This window comes from Streptopelia decaocto, assembly GCF_964273445.1.
Source record: "Streptopelia decaocto genome assembly, chromosome: 2".
In the NCBI taxonomy this organism is placed as follows: Eukaryota; Metazoa; Chordata; class Aves; order Columbiformes; family Columbidae; genus Streptopelia; species Streptopelia decaocto.
In genome coordinates this window covers 22,794,867-22,821,373 of record NC_138655.1, presented here as the reverse complement: position 1 = coordinate 22,821,373, position 26,507 = coordinate 22,794,867, and the positions used below count along the sequence as shown (strand labels likewise).

At 40.0% G+C, this 26,507-nt stretch overlaps 1 protein-coding gene across 3 annotated transcripts in view; it reads right to left on the bottom strand.

Annotated features, from left to right (window-relative positions):
- The window catches only part of RNF19A (ring finger protein 19A, RBR E3 ubiquitin protein ligase), a 60,571-nt gene that overhangs the window by 16,447 nt on the left and 17,617 nt on the right, over positions 1-26,507 (bottom strand). For all 3 annotated transcript variants that reach the window (XM_082043816.1, XM_082043818.1, XM_082043817.1), the window contains one exon: positions 2,169-2,923. In XM_082043816.1, the coding sequence (XP_081899942.1) occupies positions 2,169-2,785 (617 nt within the window). In that variant the 5' untranslated portion in view covers positions 2,786-2,923. The remainder of the gene's footprint in view (positions 1-2,168; positions 2,924-26,507) is intronic.

The following is a 26,507-nucleotide window of genomic DNA, read 5'->3' as shown; positions in this document are numbered from 1 at the left end:
CCTATCAACACCTGATCAGAAAAAAGAAAAAAAAAAAAAGCAGCATCAGTTTTAATTGATATTGCACAAATAGATTACAGTTTCCAAAGTAATTCGATACTGATAACTGTTCTACCATGTAATTGTTAAGGCAAATGTCTGCTGAGCTGACAAAACATGATGGCACAACCTCTTGTTTCTTTAGGATGACATAATGAATGATGATAAAGAATGATCCTGCTGAGAAGTATCCAAGTAACCAACTTCATCCTATTTTAAATTAGTAATGAGAATTCAGTGCGGATGTACTATCCCTGCATCAAAAACAGAATCCATCTATCACTGTGAAGTAGTTTCCTACCACATGAAACATATTAGGAAAAAGTCACGTTATCAAAGTAGATCTGAAGTCACCCATATAGTACTAGTGTGTTCCGTTCCCCTCACACAAAACCACTGGCAGAGTGTAGCTGCCTGGTAATATTCTGTGTTTTCCTCAGGATTCCATCCTCAGAGTATTACAGTATTTGCTATATACTAACTACTATATTGCTGTGGTCCCACATGACTGCACAGAACTTTAACTTTGATCTAAAGACACAATTTTAATTTTATAATGGTATTATCTACAGCAATTATTGTTACAGTTTGACCATTTAAAGATGCTTAGGATTTTTTTTTAAACAGATGAGAAAACTGAGGCACAAATAAGAAGGTGAAAAGTCTCCATTAAACAAATCCACCTTACTTTTTTAGTACTGCAGTGAGCAGATTATCTGAACAATTGAAATATGGTTTAACAGAAAATGGTTTAACAGCTCTTATATGCTTCCCCTTACCTTCAGTAACTAGAGTTTGTCCAGAAAAACGAAACTCAGAGAAACCTGAGACAGGCATACTTCTGCCTAGCAAATAATGCCTTCTAGTGGTTGTTTTCTTTTGCAGTTATCAAAACAGTAAGAGCAAGCTACAGTGGTTTTGTCCACATAACTTTGTTACAAGCTCATGCAACGAGTCTACCTCTCAAGTCATTTCTCCTCTGCTCAAACCACAGCACAGCACTGCCACCCATTTTGGATCAGAGCACCTAAGAAACTATCACTTTCCCAGTCGCTGCTTTTGACCCACATTAGCAAATGCTATTTCATTTGAAGTATGAAAGCAAAATTGTATTTCAAATATGTTTCTTAACATATAATTTAAATTTGAAAGCCTCCTAAACATTAATATTGGCATATTTAATCCACCTAATAGTCAGTCCAATTCAGCTTGTTCTCTTCCAACATTCTTCCTTTTCTTCTTTCTAATTATTGCTCATATGTGAGGCTTTGAGAGAGAGATGTCATCTTCTGTGAGTTTTTAGTGTGCGCTTCACATCCAGATCACAGTCAGGGCTATAACCTTTAGACATTCTGATAACGCAAACAAAAAAATCTCTAAAAAACCAACTTGCTGAAAAATGGCATTATGAGACACATCAGAAAAGCCTGTGAGCTGCTCAGCAGTATTCAGCCTACTCATGTCATAATTCAGAATGGTTTCAGAACCGCTTGAGTATTATAGCAATGTTAAAACATTAAGTTCCTCAGATAATAAGCAGGAACAAGCTGATTATTATCTTACATCAGAATCCTGTTGACAGGCAACAAGTGGTGTCTCAACCAGCCACAAGATGGAAGATATCTGAAACTGGAGAGGCCTTTTTATTGAAAGAAAACTTTCAATCATTTTCCACAGTTAAAAAAATAAAATAGTCCATTTCTTAGAGCACAGTGGGTAAGTTAAAAGTAGTCATTGAATTTTCAGTTCTCTTTAGTCTGAGCTTTGCACTCTTGCCTTGACAGCTCAAGATCTAATTCTTTTTTGCCTGCTGTAGATACATAGCAACCACCTACAAATAAGTTTCATGACATTGCTGAAATTCTCTCTGTGCTGAAAAACAAACCAGACAAACTGTTGAGGGAGGGTTTTATTTTGGAAGGCAGGTTGTGGCTTGGTGGTTGGGTTTTTGTTAGTTTAATTTTTTTTATTTTTTTTTTTTTTTAAAAGAATTCTGCTTGCTACCTACTAGTACACAACACAAAACAGAATGCTAAAGTAAAGCAATTAACTTCACAAAAAGCATAACACTATGAACATTATCTATTTATGCTGTCACTGTTTTGCAGCTATTGGGAAAACATACATACCCGCAATCTGGAGCTGGGCACCACCTACAATCAGGATCTGCAACCAGCCATCGCCTAAGCATAAACTCTTCGTATTTTTCCATCAAGATGTCGTCATTTAGTATCAAACGAATATCATGAGGATTAAACCGTTCTGAGCATTCTGGACAGCTAATATTAACTCTGCTCTCAGAGATTTCTATCCGGAGGTACTGACGCAAGCAATCCACACAAGATCTATGGTGACAAGTCATTATCTCCGGGAACCTGTCCTTGGAGTGCCGCAAAAGGCATAAGGGGCATTCCATGAAGTCGCCACTTGGTTTGCTGCTAGAGGTTGTTCCATTATCGGAAGAGGTACATGTGGAGAAAATAGAGTTCTTGTCTGTACACATTTCTGAATGAATACTTTCAATACTTGCAATTCCATCAACCCCTCCATTTAAATCTCTAGACTTGCGTTTTGTGTCCTTTTTTCTCCGAAAAAGAGAGCCCAGTGATATTCTTCGTTTCTTTGGTGCCTTTTTAACTGATGGCAAGCTCACAGAGGAAGCAGACGACTGGAGGTCCCGATCAGAGCCCATTTGCCGATGTAAACTCATGTCTAGCTCACTCATCAGAAATGGGTTAACTTTCATATACAATCCTAGTCATTTTTAAGGATCAAAATAGTAGAGTCAGAGGATACAGGCATATTATTATGTAATCCAGTTTGAGAGTCGTCATGCAGAATATTCATACGTATCCAGTTCCAGCAAATTCTTCACAGGAATTCCCTATATTAGGAGGAAAGATGAAGAAAAGATAAATTAGAAACACATTTATCATTTTTGGTTCTCAAAGATGACAGTATTCTAATAAGCTGCCATTTATATTACTCCCATTTTCTCCTCACCATCTGACCCAATACTTGCTTCTGTCAGCTTTTTCTAGCCTTTACAAACGGCATCTTCTCTCTCCTGCTCCCCGACTGGGTGGTGTGTGTGGGTGTGTATGCACACGTGTAGAATTTACCATAACCCAAGGTGACAATTAAGTAAATGTATAACAAGTTCTTCTATAAAGCACAGTAACAGGCTTACAGCATTGGAAACGTTCCTGTTTTCTCTACCTTACATTTTCCACACATGCAATAAGTTCATGTACAAATCCAATAAGTTAATTTAAAAAAACCTATTTTTGTGTATGTTTTAAACCCATTTAGACTATCAGCAGGAATCAAGTTACTGTGGCTAAACAACTCAAGATATTCTTAAAACCTGAGGGTTCTCAGAAAAGTATGCAGATGCATATTTATAACGTAAGGCACCTGAATATTTCAGGAGGCAGAGCTGCAGAGTGAGTGACAGCTAACACTCTCCTGCCCTTCAACCTCCATATTGCAGTTCAAGTGAAGACTAGAGTTAAGGTGAGGACATTTGAATTTTTCATCATACTGATTTTTCTTTAAAAAAATATAAGCCCCAAAATCAGATTCTCATCACATATCAAGCTTCAATCATTCCCTATGTAGAAGATGACAGCAAAGATTTCCTTCTGTTCCCTGTTTCCTAACTGACTGACTCCAAGAGCAGAAAGAAATAAAGGTATTTTCCTCTGACAGAGGAGACTGCTGGAAGAAGTGACAGATCACCTCCAACCAAAAATGCTCACTTCCCCCAAACATACAAATATTCCCACTTGGAAGCTTGGCTGTGCAACAGGAATTTTTCTAACTCTCAGTGAACTGCTTCTGTAATAGGAGAATGAAAAGGTATTTACTAAAAAAGTAAGTCAAATAGTAGAAACAAAGGAACATGAAGGGCCACTGCCAATGATTAAAAAATATATATAATTTCTAACTTTCACATCTTGGTACAGAGAAGATGAAGAGGGTCACAAAACCAACAGTGACTGAGGCGAAAGCCTCTTTACCAGATCCCAGGCAGCCTGCACACAGCTGGAGACCAGCCAAACCACAGCCATGTGCCACACGTCCCCAGGATGGGATCACTGCCACGACTGGGTCAAGACTGGGAAGTTTCAGAGATGACCGACCAGCAGCGGAAACAGGAATCCCTCTCTGAAGAGGAAACACAGAAATAGCCGCCGGGCTGTGCAGCTCCCCGGAGCAATGCGCGCAGCAAACCCACTGCTGGGCCCTCTCCACGCTGCTGGAGCTGGGTGTGATATATGGACTAGCAGGTACCCATGTCACCACTACCAAATTTATACAACCATCCAGTACAGTAGTACCTGACAAGAATACTACTGTCTTCAAGTGGAAGAAATAAACAAGCAAATGCAACAAAGAAAACCTCAAAAAATCCCTCACATCTTCTAATTTTGGTAAAGAGGTCATAGTTTTGGGCCACTAGATTTTTAAGATTTTCCTTTAAAAAAAAAAAAAGCACCACTATATTAATGTTTTTGTTCAAATGTTGAATTCCACACCCTCTACCCACCCCCCCCCCCCCGCCAAAGGAAAAAGCTCTGTGGAACACTATCAAACAATTTGTATTTTATTCCCAGGGTCTGTCTAAAACAAAGGATTATTTCAAGAACATAACATACTCTTCCTTCCCTCCTAAAGGAACATGTTCAGCCTAAAATCTAGTCAAAAGGAATCTTGGATGCTTTACCTGCTTCTGTTCCCCAAACAAATTTAATAGCTTCAGAGCAGTTGTTTCTCATTAGATGAACTAAACCATTCCCTTTTCTAAAGAAAAAAAGGTGAAACTGAAAAAGTACTTGACAATGAAGATAGAAGAAAATATGCTTCTCTCTAGGATCTTGGCATGATGTTGTATCATAGATACACACAGTTGGTAGACAGTGTCTGAAATATACTACGGATATACAAATGCTATCGCCTATGGCTGACAAATTTATTTTGTATGTCTAGAAGTGCAAGAATAACCTTGAAAGTGTTATTATAACTACATACTTACTGACATTTGTGTGTTCAAATAGATACTACCAGAACAGTGCAAAGTGCCAGAACCCTAAGCCAGGAGAGTTAATGAACAACATGAACAACAATCAACACACTTATTTCAGGCAATGAGGTGGTATTTTGCTGTTATTGTTTTGTTTGTTTGTTTGAAAATATATTTTTATTTTAATAGGAAATAAATACAGTAACCCAGCCAAGCCTATGACTACAAGCCTTCCTCTCCTCCCTTTCTCTGGAGAGGAAAGAATGCGTATTACAGCATTTTTGCCAGTTCCAACAGATGTACAAAATCAAGAAATAGCAGCTCTGGTAATGAACCAGTTGGTTTTTGTTTTGTTTTAAATAAACAAAGATTCTCCCATGCCCTGAAGAAAGAGACCAGTACATCCTACAGTTCTCTTTGTGTAACTGGATATGATAAGCAGTCTCTCAGAAACAGCAGATTGCTTTTGTAAAGAAAATGGTTAAACTTTGTCAAGAGTTTTGAATAGAAAAGTTGTCAGTTATTTCAGACAATCATCAATTATGCTCTCTAGATTTAAATGCATAAAGCTAGTTTTAAAAGCCACACTCTTCCTTATATAGTAATTTTGGATTGCCATTTTAGTGACGTTCAAAGATGACTTTGCTAAAGTGAAAAGACTCAGCAGATGATTTATTAGAGGAAAAAATGAAGACAAATGTTACTACGCTAATAATGATCAGAGCTGTACAAAATCATAAGTGCCTTACTAGCACAATCTGGAGCACTGGCCAGTTCTCACATTGCCCAACCCAACATAGCAACTGCATGTTTTTGCTGACAAATAGAAAGAAAAAAATATTTGATTTTGTATAGCCAGAGAACACAACGCCTCTATTGTTCCAGTAACAATGAGTCCAACATGAAGGAGATACACTGTGTGAAAAATGAAGCTTTGAAATCAAGATACTTGAAACGAGCTGAGACACACAATTATGGTAATAATAATGAACAATCTGATTTTGAGGGGCAACATTCATTGCAAGTTCTGCATGACTCACTGACCAGTATAAACTCTATCAACATATAGAAGAAACTAATATGGGCAACAGCAAAGGGATAGAAAATCCGCACAGAGAGTATAACTCCTAAAAATGTAACTTCACCACTGTCCTCAACACTTCCTCAAAAGCACTTACCGACTACAGAAAAAGCAGGTTTCTGGCTTCCTGCCATGCCCAAAGCTCTACCACAAATCCAAATTCCAGCCGTACTTTGCATTTTGCTCGTGCCACAGACTACCACAAACCACCAGTTACCACAGCACAAACACACCTTGTCATTTGAGGATTTCCAAAAGTATGCGACATTTCCCGATGTAACTCACGTAAAGCTCAGTTCTTAACTGTTATTCCTTTGGTAATCCCTCCTAAATGGTTTGCTGGGGAAAACTAACTAGCATCCAGTTGATTTCCTTCTGCAATTCTTTTTGACCACACTGCTTTAAGGAAATACTATTGCTGACCATATGAAGGAGGGGGAGGGAAAGGAAATTCGAATAATCTTACAAAGGGAAAAATTCTCAACTCAAAATGACTAGGGTGAAAAAGATCTCCTAGTATGGCTCTCCACAACAGAACTGTTGCTTTCCTCATCTTACTAGTTTGAAAACTTTTACAAAATGCACTAGGGCAGCTGAGCATAACCCTACAGATTTTGCAAGCAGAAGAGCGATAAAGCCCTACTTCTGTAAACCAGCTGCTGGGACAGACTAACTCCCTCATGCTCCCAATAAGCATCTCCTATTTTGATCCCATAGTATCCTGGAATTTCTAAGCGATGATGTTTTTAAAAGAGATATCTCTAAACATCCAGAAGAGGCAGCAAAAACAGATTTTCCTTTTTGTTTACTCCATGGTGTAAGAATTGTAAAATAGTGGAATAAAATGTAAAACAAATATATGCAAAAGCTTAAGCTACTAAATTAAATACCAATGCACAGGATTTTTAAACAACAATCAAGTTTCTTGTTTCAACGGGCATTCTTCTTTCAATGTCAATTCATTCCACAATAGTTTTAAAATTGGGGAAAAAAAATCCCTACACTTTTGTCCGAGTATTTCCAAAAGGAATATAACCCTACCCGCTTTACATATGCCTCCTCAGGTTCAACTAAAACTCTGACATCACCAAGAGTTAAAACAGAGTGAGGAACTGTCTGAAAGAGCTTAACAATTTCAACAGCTATGTGCTTTTGTAGCACTATGTCCCATTAATAAATCCCACCATACTCACGTCAATGCACATGCTGTCAGTGCATGCCAGGACTCTTATTTAGTTTAATCACAGATGATTTAGTACAAGCAGAACCAACACTTTGCAACTTGGAAGTAAACAAATGGAAATTATGTCAAAACAACAAAGGTTCTGGCAGAACCTTTATATGCACTAAGTTGAAAAATAAAATCCTTTAATGGTAACATAATGCAGCATAGGTGAAATGCTTAATTCCAACAATTAGCAGAATGCACTTATGACTACCCCTTCAATATATTTCCCCACAAAAACTAAAATTAAGAACAGTGACATTCTCCATTTTATGCTTAGAAGACAATAAAGATGTTTAAATTTCAGTTGTGTGGGGTTTTTTGATGTGTAACTTTAATTTCACATTTTATTAGAAACCAAAGAGTTTATACCATTTGGATTAAACCAAAAAGATTGTTCTATAGAAGTTAAATATGTATCAAAAGATATATCAAGCTTTCAAAATGAACTTATAAAACATTTACAGTGATTTGTTAAGTTATGCCAGGATGCAAAAATATGAAGTGAGTTAAACAATTTATTTAATTCAAACTAAGCCATGTAAAACTACTTTAAAAATATATTAATGTAAATTTTATGTCATTATGACTTTTCTCTTTTGAAAAAGAGGGCATTGGTATGGTAGTTACATTTTATGAAATCTATCCAAGCAAAAACTAATTCTTATCTTTCTGACACTTTTGCAGGAAAAAAATCTTTACTGCTCTGTCCTGCTTTGTTCCAGGAGACACAGATGTGAATGTTTCTCTTGAAGCACAAAGACCATTAATTATAAAAGTTAGCAGAGTTGCTTCCCCTATTTCAGACCAAAAATTAATTGATTGTGTAGTTAATTAGGCTCTCATTTCTTTATGCTTATGATGGACTATTGATAGCCGCACAGAGGCCATTATTTCAAAAATAGGACTTCCAAATCCACAACTGTCAAATACAAGTTTTTCAAAACCTTTAGAAATCTGCCATGTCAAGTCTCAAACATGACACATCTTTGAACAACAGAACAACACCTTTGCTGAAATAATTTCACTTTTTAAATTTATGCAAACTCAAAAGACTGGGAGTTGGAGTAGCCTGCAAGTATTGTACCAAGCATCCACTCACTAATCCCATGTTGGAGCTAGCAGCAGGTTCAGTGAAGGTGCTGACAAAATCTGGGATGTGCTGGCACCAGCACAGAACTGATAAGCAGAACAGAGTAGGGCTCTTATCCTGAAACTGAAAGGAAGTTAAACCCTCTGGGATGAGCCAGCTGGACACAGGAAGGCCACCAGAAACAAGGCATCTTCCAGGAGCAAAAGGACTTGCTTTAACATAACGGAGTTCCTACAATGCAGAGTCAATTTACTTTAGGAAGGTCTTCTAATAATTAGGATCAGTTTAGAGGCACTATATAATGCCTTGTTAAAATTAAACAAAAGCCTATTACTAGATATCAAAGGCGGACAAAAGGTTAGAGCAATTCCCTCAGCACATGTAAGCGTTTCTTTTCAGCTGTTAATCTGCACTTGAACTGGGATGTTCATTAAAGCAAGAACAAGACTGCCATTCACCAGAATCACAGAATCACAGAATCACAGGGATTGGAAGGGACCTCGAAAGATCATCTATCAATCTCCCCACCAGAGCAGGAACACCTAGATGAGGTTACACAGGAATGTGTCCAGGCAAGTTTTGAATGTGTCCAGAGTAGGAGACTCCACAACACCCCTGGGCAGCCTGTTCCAATGTTATGTCACCCTCACTGAGAAGTTTCTTCTCAAATTTAAGTGAAACCTCCTGTGTTCCAGTTCGTACCCATTGTCTTACCATTGGTTGTCACCAAGAAGAGCGTGGCTCCATCCTCCTGACACTCACCCTTTACATATTTATAAATATTAATGAGGTCACCCCTCAGTCTCCTCTTCTCCAAGCTAAGGGATCCAGCTCCCTCAGCCTTTCCTCATAAGGGAGATGCTCCACTCCCTTCATCACCTTTGTTGCCCTACGCTGGACTCTCTCCAGCAGTTCCCTGTCCTTCTTGAGCTGAGGGGCCCAGAACTGGACACAATATTCCAGATGTGGTCTCACTAGTGCAGAGTAGAGGGGAAGGAGAATGTCTCTCGACCTGCTAACCACTCCCCTTCTAATAGACCCCAGGATGCCATTGGCCTTCCTGGCCACAAGGGCACAGTGCTGGCTCATGGTCATCCTGCTGTCCACCAGGACCCCCAGGTCCCTTTCCCCTACGCTGCTCTCTGACAGGCTGTTACCCGGCTAATACTGGAACTTGGGATGGTTCTTGCCCAGATGCAAGACTCTACACTTGCCCTGGTTCTACTTCATTAAATTTTTCCCTGCCCAACTCTCCAGCCTGTCCAGGTCTCGCTGGATGGCAGCACAGCCTTCTGGCATGTCAGTCACTCCTCCCAGCTTGGTGTCATCAGCAAACTTGCTGACAGTGCACTATATTCCCTCATCCAAGTCACTGATGAATGTATTGAATAGTACTGGTCCCAGTACTGAACGTTGGGGCACTCCACTAGATAGAGGCCTCCAACTAGACTCTGCCCCATTAACTGCAACTCTCTGGCTTCTTTCCTTCAGTCAGTTCCCAGTCCTCCTCACTATCTGATCATCCAGTCCACACTTCTTCAGTTAAGCAGCGAGAAAGCTGTGGGAGACTGCATCAAATGTTTTGCCTAAATCAAGATAGACCACATCCACTGCTTTACCATCATCTATCCACCTAGCTATGTCCTCATAAAAGGCTATGAGGTTGATCAAGTATGACTTCCCCTTGGTGAAGCCATGCTGACTGCCCCTAATGACCCTCTTATCCCTGATATGACTTGAGATGTCACCAAGGATAAGCCGTTCCATCACCTTTTCCAGGTATGGAAGTGAGGCTGACCCAGGACCAGTTACTTGGGTCCTCCTTCTTGCCCTTTTTGAAGACTGGAGTGACATTTGCTTTCCTGCAGTCCTCAGGCACCTTTGCCGTTTCCCAAGACTTAGCAAAAATGATGGAGAGTGGTCTAGCAATGACTTCAGCCAGCTCCCTCAGCATCCATGGGTGCACCCCATCTGGACCCATGGATTTATAGATGTCCAGATTGCTTAACTGCTTCCTAACCCAGTCCTCATAAACTGAGGCAAACTCTTCAATTGTCCCGACTTCCTCCGGGGCCTCTCAGAGCAGGGTCCTTAGGACAGTCTCTGGCAGAGTAGACAGAGACAAAAAAGGCATTCAGTAACTCTGCCTTCTCTGTATCTTTTGTCACCAGGGCACCCACCCCATTCATCAGTGGGCCTACATTCCCTCTAGTTTTAGTTCTATCTGCCTTGTATTTGAAAAAAAAAAAACTCCTTCTGTTGTCCTTGACCTCTCTCATCAGGTTTAATTCTAAGGAGGCCTTAGCTTTCCTAGTTGTCTCCTTACACCCTCTGACAACAGCCTTATATTCTTCCCAAGTGGCCAGCCCCTCCTTCCATGATCTGTAGACTCTTTCTTCCACTTGAGCTTACCCAGCAGTTCCCTGTTTAACCACGCGGGTCTCCTGGCTCCCTTCCTTGACTTTCTATGTGTCAAGATGCTCCAATCTTGAGCTTGGTAGAAGCAGTCCCTGAACACTAACCAACTATCTTGAGCCCCTTTACCTTCAAGTACCCTTTCCCAAGGGATTTCCCCTAGCAATTGCTTGAAAAGGCCAAAGTTTGCCCTGCTGAAGTCCAGGGTTGCAATTCTGCTAGGTATTCTGTTTCTGCCACATGAGATCCTGAACTCCACCATCTCATGGTCACAGCAGCCAAGGCAGCCCTCAACCTTTACTGCTTCAACCAGCCCCTCCTTGTTAGCGAGAATGAGATCCAGCAGTGCTACTCTCTTAGTCAGCACATCCACCATTTGCATTTGCAAGTTATCAGTGCACTGGAAGAACCTAATGGACTGGCTGGCTGAGTAGTCCTTCCAGCATTTGTAAAGCATCCTTCATTTGTAAAGCATCTTTCAACAAATATTAAAGTAAAACATTATGGTTTCTCCCATCAACTTTATGTCCAGATTATTACTCCATATTCTAAATCACGTTATTAAAAATACCCTAATATTCACATATACTATTACATAAGAATTTAAGAGAAAATCACTTGTGAGGCAGAGATATTCTAATCTCTTAAAAATCTACATACTGCCCTGTTACCATGTCCCAGTTTATTCTGACTGCACTTCATTTTTCCTTGAAGTCCTGTGTCACTTATCTGGAAATTCTATTTTCATTTACAGAACAAAGCAATATTGTTTGCAAAACAATGAAGCAAACAGACACTATGAACCCACTTGGGCTCAAAGCCTGAGACAGTCAGACTGACCGGGCATTAAAATCAAAAGATTGACAGTATTTAAAATACACAGAAGCCTGCAGAGTACACACTGCAGAATTACCAAAAGTTAACTGATACACAATGTTCTATTTTAAAATTCACAATGCTGCGTAGCACATGACAAACCAATCCTGACAGCTAGAAAAATCTTCAACAGTTTATTAAAAAAAAAAAAAAAATAGGAGCTATGCTTCTTCCTTTGAAATTTATGTGCAATACATCCTGTATCATGTGTCCATGACAGCAGCTATTAGGAAACAAAATCTTGCAAGCTGCTCCACTCATTCTGAAAGTCTCTGAACGACTGATTGCCAACTCCAGCAAAACTGTTCCTCTTGCAGATAATGCAGATAAGAGCCTCCCCTCAGTCTGGTGGCTTTTTTTTTTTTTTGGGGGGGGGAGGGTTTGTTGTTAGTTTGTTTTTTTCCATTACCATCCTTTCAAACCTCAAAGCAAGACACCACAATCAAACAAAACTGCTTAGAAAAGAAGCATCTTTTCCTCTATGTTTCAAATGTTCAGTAAAAGACTTCACCAGCACTTTCACAAGCAAGGTCAGCCATAAGATGGAGCCACTTTTAAGGGCCCACATTGCCGTTTGTTAGCAAAAGTACAAACAGGCAAGTATTCCTTAAATTCTAAAAATGTAATTTTCCAAACCAGCAGCATTAAATCTGGATATATTGAGTGCAATGGCTGACCAAAGCTAAGAACTCAATGGAGAGATGCTTTCTTATTTGTCAGTCTCCAGGCCTACATCTGTTGGAAATAAGACTAACAGGATCAATTTTCCTTTATCTAATTGAACAGAGAGGTCTCAGCCGTGCCAAAGCTTATCCTATGCACTGCAGTGCATTACTGTAAGCAAATGGACACCAAACTCTGCCAATAGAAACCAAACACTGAGGGGGAAAAGAAAAAAGGAAAGAAAACAAAACATCACCAGAACTTTTAACTATTTTAATCCTTTAATCATTAAACTTCTCACACCAGCACATTTTTTTCTAGCATAAGTGATGGGAATGTATTCTCTTTGTGCAATGATGGGCACGTATTTTCACTCCTGAATATAGTGGTGATATTTATTTGTGTATATATGTTGAAGTTATGTTCCAAACCATCTGACTAGCTAGTGGTCTGGAAAGAAGAAACATGAAGAGATTAAAAACTGCACAAGCTGCCTATGCATCAAAAAAAGTTTTAATCTAACCATATTAATGCCTTCATTTAAACTAAGCAATCTTTCTGACCATCAGCTGAAAAGAAAATTAGACTGTATGAATGAATCATTCAAGAGATTGACAGGTGACTGTTTGACCTGCCTGAAACAAAAATTTCCATAAGCCCAAAATCTTTCCCATCCCAACAGTAAAAATAAACTGTAAACTTTTAAAATCCTAATCATCTGTAACAGCAGTCAATATAGAAAAACAAACTTAATTCTGAATTCTGTCTTCAGAGCATACTTATATGGTATGAACAGATCCAGACCAATGTAGACTTAAAAAAAGCAAAGTAAATTATCTGGCAATAGCAAAATTACCCCAAAGCAATTTTTCAGAGTTTTTTTCCTCTGTATTTATTTTAGTTGAAAGCAAGTATTGCCTGCTTTCAGTTTTACTCTTTAAAATCAATACTGATACCCTGGACTTTCCTGCAGCTGCTTTTAATTCTAAACTAAACATTGCAAAATAATCTGAGTAAATACATACACCAGTGAAACAGTATCAGAAAGTTTTGTTTCCTGCAGTGTCACCAATCCTGCAAGTGGAAAACATTGCAACACTCCTGGATGCTGAGATCATTTCTACAGAGAAACTGCTTCAAAATGAAAATAACCAAGACTTACAAATTTCCAGAATAAACAGACATAATTTCAGCTCTGTAATTTTGCATGATCAAAGGGTAATGGCTACATACTGAATTCTAACAAGCTTTGGTTTTCAAGCAGGCTTTAAAGTTTGCCCTACTATAAAGATAAACCAAATAAAATGTACCAAAACATAAGGTGGGACAAATATTGTAGTAGAGGCATCTGAAACCAAGAGCAGGAGTTCCAGAGAGAGCACACAGACATATCATAGAGACAGCAGCTGGGGGGGATACATAAGAGGTAACAGATCTCCATTACCAGCTCCTATTGATTTTTAAATTCAGCAAGAGCCAGGGGTTTGTGTCTTGAACTGCAGAGATTACTGACCAGCTGACTGGCAGCATCTTGCAGCTCTGTTTTTGCTGTGGTATAACTAACCTCTATTTTTTCAGGGTGGTAGAAAAAAAAAAGGTAAAAACCCACCAAAACAAACAAAAACCCAAACCACAAACACCACACCCCAACACATTTTGAAATAGCTTTGCTTCAAAATAAGAAGTGCTGGAAACTATTAAGGAATTACTTTTTAATCCTCTGGTGCTATTCTACCAGTTTTATTAACATAATGGGTATACAGATATACTTTGAATAAAACTTAAAAAGTAAACTAACTGAAGTAACTAAAAGGGAGCAAGTTAATAAGAGTTTTGAATTCTTCCAATTAGACCAAGTCAGGCTGTAATACCTTATCATGGGATGGCACAGGCTAAGAACTTGGTCACAGTTTCTAAATGCCACTGTGGCAACTCACAGAAACTTACTGCACTGCTGTAACCCCACAGTATCTCAGCCCTTGAGAAGAGAATAGCTACTGTGCATGGGTCTTGTTTAAGTCTCTTCGTAAAGAAACTAATAATTTTGCTAAATGTAATTAAATATAAAACTTTCAGAAAACCTTGGGTGCCTAAGTGAATAATCCAAGCCAGTCTATTTTAGCAGCAGCAAGTGCAGGATAGAGACAAGAACTACAGCAGGGTTTTCTGACCTGTTATGGCTAATGCCAGAACTGCTGAAACTGCTCACAGGTCTGGTACAAAGTTACACCAGCGTAACTAACCACTCCTGTTCAGTCAAAAAGCAAGATTAGTGCAAAACCTAGTGTATGTAACACAACTAATTCACTGCTGTCTGGCCTATTAATTCATTCTGCCCGTATGTTAACTGAAAAATCCTGCAGGGATGCATGTGAAATCACCAAGTCCATTTTTTGTTTAATGATAGCTCTAGCTAAACTGGGGCAATTTCAAACACAGACCAAGTTAAAAAAAAAAAAAAAAAAAAAAAAAAAAAAAGAGAATGAACAACTGAGACAGAGAGACAAAAACAAAGACAGGGAAAGATCTAGCCAGGGAAACAAAAATACTCCATCCTGCCAGGAACACAGCCTCTGGCTTCCAGACAGGAAACACTCGCTGCCTCCAGAAAAACCATAGGCGTCAGGAAATGGCACAAGTACCATGAAACTTATCTCACATCTGAACCTTATGTAGAATGAAAGGAGAACATTAGAAGAGTAAGGTAAAGACAAACCGACTACCCAAACACACAGATCTTCGTTTACAAATACATGAAGTGAAAAGTTCAATCTTACTGATGCTTCTTGGGGGGGGAAGAATTAGTGGAAAGGATTCTTCTAGTCCCACTAAAAATAAATAAAGACCAGGCTGAAAAGACAGATCTCATTCAGCATAGACAGAGCAAGACAAGGACAATGATCTACCAGCCTTTACAGACAGACTCCACCAGTTTACACTATAAATAGTGTAAAAACTAGTTTAAAAGCACAAAACAAGACAAAGCTGAACACTCATCACTAAAAGTAAAACTGATGCTGCACCTATGCTTGAAATACAATATAGGCCAACAGGAGGAGTTATTCTGCCAGCACAGTTACTCCTCCTCCTACAACATCATATATCACACAAAAAATATGCTGTGTCAGCACACAGCAGAATTTAGCCAAACATTTTTTTCACTGACAGCACCACAGCATAACTGTAACATAGATCGGGGATAAAGCAGAGTTTTTCCATGCAAAAAAACGCTATTTCAAATAGCTAGAAAAGTCAGCGCAGAGATTCCCACTTGTGGCTTTAAAGACTTAATCTTGCAAAACCTTCTTAGTCCTCATTGTCTCGTTGATGGCATCCAAGCAAGAAACAACACAGGGGAGTCTGTGAATCTCCTGCAAGTCACTGCGCATTAGCCAGAAGCCCTACGGTCCTGCCCGCCAGGTGACACTCCACACAGCGCTGATGGAACCTTGGCAGAGCTGTGACATCATGGATTGTCAGAATGGTTCACAACAAACAAAAATACTCAAAGGTTCCCTACTCCTACTGTGCTTCATACATTTAACAGCAGAATACAAACAGGAAAAAAAAGCATGGGACCTACAGTGATTTCTGTGCCAGCTGAGGAGTGCTGCAGCAGTGCTTCGTGCCACACTCCAGAAAGGAGAAAAGGAAGTGTGGGTCTCCCCTGACACTTTCCCCCTCCACATTTACAGATGCAAACTCACATGTTCTTTCTAATGCGTCTTTAAATACACTTTGTTGAATGTTAATTTTTTTTCTTCCCCACAGCATCTTCTTAATCAGCTCTTTCTACACAATTACGGAAACATCATTAGTTAGGCCCCTTTGTGCGACAGGCTGTGACACATCATTCATTTCAAATAATTAGAGGCACAAAAGAAAAAAATGAAGCAAGCATAATGCAATTCCTAGAAAAGCTACTGTGCTTATTTTCTCCGTTATTTAGAACAGCTAAATACTTTCTAATTATAGTCTCCAAATAAACCTGTGTTATTTGGGGTTCTGAGGTAAAACCATACTTTGTGGTTTTTACATCATAACACTGGTATATGCCTCCAACTATATCCTTTCTAGTAAAACTTTTAAAGAAACCCCAACCCATCAAGTCAGATTTAAAAGCTTCATAGACCACAGAAACAGTGAATTAGTGCAGAAGATGCTGCCTCAGGCCAGGAGTACTTGTTAGCCTAAACCTGAGATACAGTCATCAAATGTCCAGATGACTTTTTCCCTTAAAAAGCAGAGTAAATAATTTCTAAGCACAACAAAAGCTTCTTGTTTGTTTATAAAATCAACTGCAAGCCTCCAGCTTGATTTTGAATCCTGTCACAGTGACACCCACAGTTCTGCTCTAACAGCCTTAAATATAGCTCTCCTGAGCTGTCTGCATCCAGACAAATCTTAGCTGAAACAAATATCTTAAATTGAATCTAACAAACAGGCTTTCGTATTTATTTCCAAGTCAAAGATTTGTTTAAACAGCAATAACAAAAGTCAGTCCTCTGTTCATCTTAAAATAAAATACCACTTTCTCTGGCAGATCATGAATTCACGTAGTGTCTTTAAATCCCTGCTTGCTTTCTACTTGCAAGTTAATCATTATGAATTTCAAATTGCAGTAGATGATTACCAAATTATTTTCGCGTAGCTAAACTTAGTGTTAACACTAGAAAAAAAAAAAATCCTTGAGCAATACATGTAGTTTGCCTCTGAAAAATATCTTCACTTGCAACACCAGCAAATAGCTGTTATTGTAATCCCAGTTTAAAGAATTAAAAGCAATATTCTGCAAGCCAGGAGTGTCAGACACAAATATTTACAAAATCATCTGAAATGTCTGTAATAAACAATAGGGACAACACATAGTTTGTCAAGTACATTTTCTACCTACAGAAGATATACACTGAGCAGCAGACTACAAACACCATTCACAATGATCCCCTGCCCCGCTCCAAACTCTGCTTCAATGCCCACATGCCATTATCCACACCGACCGGAGCAACTGAATGTGCGCAATGCTAAACCTCACCCTGGCTTTGCTGACGTCAAAGTTTTCTTGTCAACACATGCTTTGGAAGTACTTACATAGCACAATGGAGATCTAATGTAACTCAGAGGTTGGATTCCTGAATTGCAAAACAAATGCATAAGTCTGAGACCATGGCTGTATTGGGGACAATCTCTCCACACAACTGGCTCGTTTTCCAGGCTTCAGGTAAATTCTCTGTATCAACCAGAGCCAGGAAGGGGAAAAAAAAAAAAAAAAAAACAAAAAACCAACAAACAGTGGTGGTAAGAGCTGAAGAGGTCAGCTAAAGTAGCCAGCTAAGCTGCCCTGCTTGCATCCACCGGGCCGGGCACAGCAGAAGCCCTCAGCCAGCACACCTTGTCCCTGCGCGCCACACGGCCTGACCCAGATACCATAATGGTAGACAGCAGTGCACTTGTCTTCTTTTCCATCTTCAAAAACAACACAGATGCCTCAAGTAAGAAACAGTCATTTCAATTATTCTAAAAGCAGAAACTGGAACTAAAGCTAACAGTTTGTATACTCTGCAGATCACTTAAGACTAAAGGATTCCTGAGAGTGCCTGCAGACAGTGTCCACAGTGGTGGCAGAATACTTCACATTGGTTCTCTAGAGAACAGTCAATCATACTGAAAAGACCTCAGAACTTAACTCAAAAACCTCTTCTATTCACTCAGCTTTTTACAGCTACCAGGGGTCAGGTCTGCTCCAACCCAACACCAACAACATTCTGAATTTTTACTCAAAAAGGTAGAATTCACTCAGTAAGCCACACACAGACATAAAGGCATGTTCACAACTGTGACGGCTCAAGTCACAGATCCTCAAACTTGAGCCTGTACACAAAGGGACATTGGCAGTCACCTCACTGCACAAGGACCTTGTGAACCATCTTCACTCCTCAGCTACCCACATACATTTATAGCAAAAGGCTCCTCACTTCTATCAGATCTTCTACCTACAAACAGTGAGTGTTACATGAAACAGCAGAACCCTCACAGAAAACAGCAGTGGCTGAAAACAGATTTAAAATGTGGATTTTAAAAACATGCACATGAACATTCAAGGATAATGACATTTAGCTTCTACAGTCACTGACGTGACTTGGTTCTTGAATGAAATTCAGCTCCTGGGAGAAAAATGAGCATCTGACAGAGAAATCAGACAAACCAGAGATGCTGACATTTGAACAAAAACTAACCATAAAGAGCTCCAAGTTTCACATTCACAAAAGACAAGGCTTGCCTCTAGATAACCTGGTGATACTATCAAACATTACCTGGAGATAACTGCAGTTTACTAAGAGATACCGTTCCAATTCAGTGGACTGTGATCTGGACAAACCTGTATTTGTTTTTGCCATCTCCCAGCAAGACTGGATCAATGCACATACCTGGACATGGTGCCAGCTGCTCTTTGGAAAGTCCAGCTATCACAGCTGGCATCCCCTCAGCTGTAAGGCTTACTACCCAGGTATAAGTCTCAGGCTCTGGTCTTAGCCCAGACCTTTCCTCTGGCTATTAACACAAATTCAGATAATGCAGTATGTTTTCATGAGGGGGTGGGGAGGAAGGAACATGGTAAACAAACTCCAAAACTATTTCAAGATTCAAGAATGGAGTGTTAGCACCAGCTCCATTCTTTAGGTAGCACAGTACCACCTACAGTGAAGGTGAATCATCTGTGCAAGAGATTCGTTTTTTCCCCCAAATATGCCACATAATACAGGAAAAAACTTCCACAGAAAAAGTACTCTTGACGACTGTTTAGCATCTGACTTGAAAAGTACTTTTCTAACCTTGTTACACTGCAATATGCGTGTGGTTTCCTTGCTACAGCTGAGACAAAAATGAATCATATGCTGTAACAGTGCCAAAATAGAGAAAAAAAGCAGGTCCAATCGCTGTTATTGAAGAAAGTGCCCTATAAAAACCTCTGTTGCACATCTGTTTCTGTTGTACAAAGGATTTACTCTTTCAGTGATCTTGAAAATTAACAGCTTTAGCTGAAAAAAGAAGGCATATAAAATGTCAAAAAAGTTACAGTAGTCTAGAAGTGAGACATTTTAATCAAATTAATATTGTTAAGTTGTGAAAATGGGAATTTTTATGATTTAATAATTATTCAGAAGCTTCAAGTTTGATTCAAAACAGCAGATACTTCCACAAATTTTATTTACTTTGCAAATTGTTGTTACATTTCTGGCATATTGCCTGTTTTCAGTAAGGAGGATTTAGACTATTCCCTAAACAATTATTCAACTCTGCATTAAAAACAAAAAACTGTAACTGAGAAGTCATTCCAAAATTAATTCTAAAGTTCTTTAAACTGCTCTTTCCTTCCTTTTTTTTTCCTCTCAAGCCTTTTTCCTGCTCATAATTTTTAAGATCACCATTATCAATAAAGGTATTCATGACAATTCCCCTTCTGTACTTATTTTTGACTTGCATCCCACTGTTCAGCATGCATCCTCAAATCATTCTACCAATTGAAATCTATCAAATACTGGATTGAAGGAACATAAATGATTCCTCACTCTTTTAAAGTTTCATGCAACAACAGAAGCACTCTGCTGCAAACTTCTAGCCAGTATTATTAAAGGATCCTCCTTAAAAGAGAAAACTGTTGGCACCCAGCAAAAGAAAATCATGACCTTGTAGCTATCACAGCTGTATAACTGTGAGAGTTGTGCAACAGAATTTAAGGAAGCAGAAAGGCCAAGGAAAATCCAAAAGGATTCTAACATCAAAACAGGTAGAAAATACGAAAAATAAATGCAAATAAACTAGAACAACAATCTGCCAAGTCAACTCACATGTCACAACACTGTGTCTGAAAAGGAATTGTTCTGTCTCACATTGAAAGACTGTCGTTATTTACTTACACTAGCAAGTCCTCACTCAAACTGAAATTTATGCTGAGTGCAGCCTTCTTAAATAGCTGCTGGTCAGGCTGACATTGCTCCATACTGGGGAGATAACAACTACATTCAAAAAGATACCATTTTGTTTAACTTTAAATTTTGATATAACCAGAGCCCACGCTTCCCCATTAGAGAAGTTACAGCAGCTTCAGCTACACTTGCGGCTTTTCAATGCAACAGGAAAGAGTTTCTCAGGAACAACTAGCAAGTTATTAAAACGTAACAGCTTTCCCTGTCTGAGTACAATCCCTCTCCTTTCTATTTAATGTCCTCTAAATGCAGAGTCAGAGAACCAGCTCTTGAACCACAATCCTAGAGAGGACTGTGCTGCTGAGACAGCACGGAGGAGAGGAAAAGGAGAAAGACAAGAAATATTAAATGAGTGGAGTGAAAGATAAGCTACCAGAGAAGTCACAAGTCTCTACAACTCACACATTGAGGTAATATTGTTTATTCACTAATTTCACTTCACCAAGAAAGCAAACCTACCAAGTCTTTTTCTAGGAACCAAAACAGTAACTTTTCTACTAAGTAAGGAGATGTTTAGTGTAGAATCAAGTATTTCCCATAGCATATTTAACTATGCTACATAAAAGTCCACTACAGCCATGCCATACCCGGCAGGAATTGCATAGCAAGGCTGCCGTAATCACAAGTGCTAATGTGGTTATAGGAGACACAATCTCATCCTTGTTCTGCAACTTCCCCCCCTGCCAAAGTCCTTGCCACAATAAATACATTATCTGCTTCTGACGTATAACATTATCAAATACTCCATGGATAACAGAGGCACACATACAATGCTACATAAAGAACTGTTCAGTCATTTAACAGTGTGCATATGAGTGCTCGGAAGTTAGGGATCCCAGAACGCAAGCTGTCCATAAAACCTAAATTCAGCATTCCCTGTCCATACACTTCATTATGTAGTTGATGCACTGGAAGGCAAAGCAAATGCTGGTCCAGTCCCAGCACGCATGATGGCTGAATATGAATATGAATATCCTCATCACCACTTTCAGGGACACTGAGACATGTCTTCCCCTGTCCACAACAGAGACCCAACTACCAGGGTGCTACAGGCAGATGTGTAGACTAAGTGGGGCTGGTTGCTTCCCACCCAAGCAGCTGGCTACTTACTCCAGGGACAAGTTGCATATATAGCACCAGGCAGGTGAACTCTAGTGAGAGAAGATGGAAGACTGCTGCTCTTTGGATCCCACTTCATGCTCTAGCAGCCATTTTCAGCTCCTGGGCTGAAGGGCACCAGCCAGCTTGAGGTATCCTAGAATGTAGTGATAGGACATGGGGTAATGGCTTTAAACTGAAAAAGGGTAAATTAGCTATAAGGAAGAAATTCTTCACCATGAGGGTGGTGAGACACTGGAACAGGCTGCCCAGAGAAGGTGTGGGTGCTCCATCCCTGAAGTGTTCAAGGTCAGGTTGGACAGGGCTCTGAACAACCTTGTCTAGTGAAATGGTGTCCCTGCCCATGGCAGGGGGGTTGGAACTAGATGATCTCTAAGATCCGTTCCAACCCAAACCATTCTATGATTCTGTGGTCCCAAAGGCTTGATCTGGCTTCTGAACTCGCTGTAGGATCACACAGACATACTGATTTTTCTGGAGCTGGCCTCATTGCATGGATGGCTATTTCTTATTTCCCTAATAAATGAGGCCCCGTGACTTACGTAATGTACATTTTTTGCTTTACAACAACATTCTACAACCCCGAATTCACAAACACCACAGAAGTCCATAAAACATTTTTACCAGACTAATGGCTTCAAAAACATTAACAAATCAGTCTTCAGAGTATTCCTGTGAAATGTTCACAGTAATTTTGAAATGGAATATTATTTTTCCAAATTTGTGAGATGGGAAACAGACACCAAGGCCACCTGAAATACTGTAGGCTGCCCAAGTTGTAAAGCTGTTTCATGTTAGTATAGGTTCAAAACTTATGCTGAGCACTGACAGCAGTAGCTACCTGCAGATCAACAACTCAATGTCTAAAGATGGGCATACAGGAAAACAAACCCCTAACTACTATACAGGCAGGCCTTGCCCAACACCACATAAACACTCTACAAAAGGGGCTACCAGAGACTCCTCATTCTAGCACTTCCTATCCTAAGTTTAAACCCCAGCATGCTCAGAAAAATGTCACTGCTGTCTGTAGTGACTTAAATGTTAACAATATTTTGTCTGCTGTTAGGGCATGAGAATGTCCTCTTACACAAATTTGAATAAAATTTAGTAATGTGCAGGTAGCAAATGAGACCTAGCTAGCATTAGCTAGATGTAGTTTCTCTTTGAAACTTCTATCCCTGTAACAAATTGTATTAATATTGGCCAATGGGTTTCAAAAGATGAAAACAAACCTGAAAGAATGCCTTCCCTCAAGGATACTATGGTCTGCTGCAGTGCTTTTTGAACTAGGGGTTGTGGAGTACATCTCTGTGGAGGAACACGAAACTGACATAAATCCATGCTCCTGCAACAGTAGACACAGGGTGGTAGCTTAGAGGGCTATCCACAGCTAAGCTTCATTTAATCTTTCCATCCCTCACTCCTCACTAACCAAACCCACTTGACACCGTCCTGGCCGAGATGTTGGCCAATAGTTAGCAGAGGTTAAGGATAACACCTGTGAACAGTCCCTTCTTTCCTCTACCATTTTATTTTGCTGATGCTGAAGCTTGAGAGCCACAAAACTACTAATAGGGCAGGAGGGGAACAACATGGAAAATGGGGAAAGGTATCATAAAAAGAAAACAGATTTGATCTAAAAAAGTTTAAAAGAAGTTGTTTCAGTAGTTTCAGCTTTCATCACCCTCAATTTCCTCTATCCCAGCATGCAACCTTTTCTTCCTACTCTTCCGCCAGGCATTCACTTACGCCTTTCTCCCTCCTCTGTTGCCTCTACCCACCACCTTTTCCTCTACCCCCTCTGAACCTAAGGTAGGCATCTCCTGCTTTGTCTCAAGCCTCTCAGTCTGGCAGAGAACTAAGAGCAGAGGAAGTATTCCTCCTCCTCACTGGAGTCTCTCATTACTGACTTGATGTCTGGCAGCTGGCAGACAAAATTTAAGTATCTCACTAATTGCTACAATGGCTGAAAAAGTCTGGTTGTATGTGAAATATTCAGGAATTTAGGCACCACACCAATCAGTCTTTAAATAAAATGCTCAAAGCCATTTTCAAAAAAATTTGTAATTCCTTGAAAGTTTTCACAGGGAAAGAATAAAAATGGATCAAGATTCTCTAAAGAAAAAAAAAGAACAACACACAAACAACAAAAACAAAGCACCACCCAAACAGCAACAACAAAAAAAAGAAACAAAAAACAAACAAACAAACAAACCCCACACCACACTAACCCAACAACCAACCATGTTTGCTCTAAACCAGACTTTATAACTTTCTCAGAGCAGATGCAAAGGATTATATTTTTAAACAGTAAGAAACCTTTTCTCTGGATTCTCAGAAACAATATTCAGTGGGATTTTTTTGTTTGTTTTTATATCCAAGTTGAGCCACAAAACATAAGTGTTCCAGACAAGTTACATTTGGAATGCAATATAATAAAAAACCTAAATGCCTGGTTTCATAATGCAAAGTATAATATTAATCTTATTTATAACAGATACTGTCAGTTCAAGTATTGTATAGACATACAGCCATACACTCCTAGAAAGATGAATTCTTTGTTGCTTATGCGATGATAGCAGCCCAGTCAAAATTAATATCTACTAAGACCATTTCCACTACATCATACACTTAACATATGTGGAAGTGTCTTTCCAAATATAGTGTAAATTCTAAAAACAAAGCAAAGAGAAAGGAAGCATCGCTCTTATTTTACAGATAGGAGGTTGAGGCAGACAGATAATGGAGAACAGGACAATGGAGGAGTTTGCCTTGGTTGACAAGGGCTGGGTTAGGGACCAATTAAGCAATCCAGATATCCATAAACCCATGGATCCAGATGGGATGCACCATGGGTGCTGAGGGACCTGGCTGAAGTCATTGCTAGATGACTCTCCATCATTTTTGCTAAGTCTTGGGAAACAGCAGAGGTGCCTGAGGACTGCAGGAAAGCAAATGTCACTCCAGTCTTCAAAAAGGGCAAGAAGGAGGACCCAAGTAACTGGTCCCGGCTTAGCCTCACCTCCCATCACCTTTTCCAGGGATGAACAGCTTATCCTTGGAGACATCTCAAGGCATATCAAAGATAAGAGGATCATTAGAAGCAGTCAACATGGCTTCACAAAGGGGAAGTCATACTTGACCAACCTCATAGCCTTTTATGAGGACATAAGCAAGTGGATAGATGATGGTAAAGCAGTGGATGTGGTCTATCTTGATTTCAGCAAAACATCTGATACAGTCTCCCACAGCATTCTCGCTGTTTAACTGAAGAAGCGTGGACAGGACAATCGGGTAGTGAGGAGGACTGGGAATTGGCTGAAGTAAAGAAGCCAGAGAGTTGCAGTTAATGGGGCAGAGTCTAGTTGGAGGCCTCTATCTAGTGGAGTGCCCCAACGTTCGTCCTGGGACCAGTACTATCCAATACATTAATCACTGACTTGGATAAGAGAATAGAGTGCACTGTCAGCAAGTTTGCTGATGACACCAAGCTGGGAGGAGTGGCTGACATGCCAGAAGGCTGTGCTGCCATCCAGTGAGACCTGGACAGGCTGGAGAGTTGGGTGGGGAAACATTTAATGAAGTGGAACCAGGGCAAGTGTAGAGTCTTGCATCTGGGCAAGAACAATCCCAGGTTCCAGTATTAGCCGGGTAACAGCCTGTCAGAGAGCAGCGCAGGGGAAAGGGACCTGGGGGTCCTGGTGGACAGCAGGATGACCATGAGCCAGCACTGCGCCCTTGTGGCCAGGAAGGCCAATGCCCGTGGGGTGTATTAGAAGGGAGGTGGTTAGCAGGTTGAGAAACTTTCTCCTTCTCCTCTACTCTGCACTAGTGAGACCACATCTGGAATATTGTGTCCAGTTCTGGGCCTCTCAGCTCAAGAAGGACAGGGAACTGCTGGAGAGAGTCCAGCACAGGGCAACAAAGATGATGAAAGGAATGGAGCATCTGCCTTATGAGGAAAGGCTGAGGGAGCTGGGTCTCTTTAGCTTGGAGGAGACTGAGGGGTGACCTCATTAATATTTATAAATATGTAAAGGGTGAGTGTCAGGAGGATGGAGCCAGGCTCTTCTCGGTGACAACAACTGATAGGACAAGGGGCAATGGTTGAAACCGGAACACAAGAGGTTCCACTTAAATATGAGAAGAAACTTCTTCACAGTGAGGGTGACAGAGCACTGGAACACGCTGCCCAGGGAGGTTGTGAAGTCTCCTACTCTGGAGACATTCAAAACCCGCCTCGACACGTTCCTGTGTAACCTCATCCAGGTTTCCTGCTCCACCGGGGGAATTGGACCAGATGATCTTTTGAGGTCCTTTCTAATACCTATCATTCTGTGATAATGTGACTTGCCACACTCTCACACAGACAATGAACAGAACAGCCTGACAACGAACAGAGGAGAACATGTCTTATCTCACCATTGGCCTGGGATCACATGAATTGTCACAGCCTCCTATGGTTGAGCATTAAGCCACAATAACTTCACAACTTGCACTCACTTGCCTGTACTCTAATATATGTAGCACATCAGTCCAGTCTCTCACTACCACGGCTATCCTTAAACACATTTATAAACCCCACCACCATTTGGAGCAGAAATAAAGCATGCTTTTTCCTCCCTCATACATATCTCCGTAGTCTCTCTGAAATATCCATAGACTATAGCAGCACAAAAGCATTAAGTTTCGCCCTTTTATCCACTGCTCATTTTACAGTACAATATCTTCCATATGACTGACATCAGCAGAGAAAGAGCCCTTGAATTTTTCTTTGCTCAGCAAGATACATGGTCTGTAATGGTAGCCTGGAGGTATTTAATGTCATTCAAAAGTACACCCTTCTCATCCTTGAAGGACCCACATATCTAGAAGGAAAGACAAATACTTGATAAAAAAAAAGTACAAAACCAATCCTAAGTAACTTTATGAAGTTAGTACTGGAAACATCATTAACTGCAACAGAAAAAGGTCGATATTTT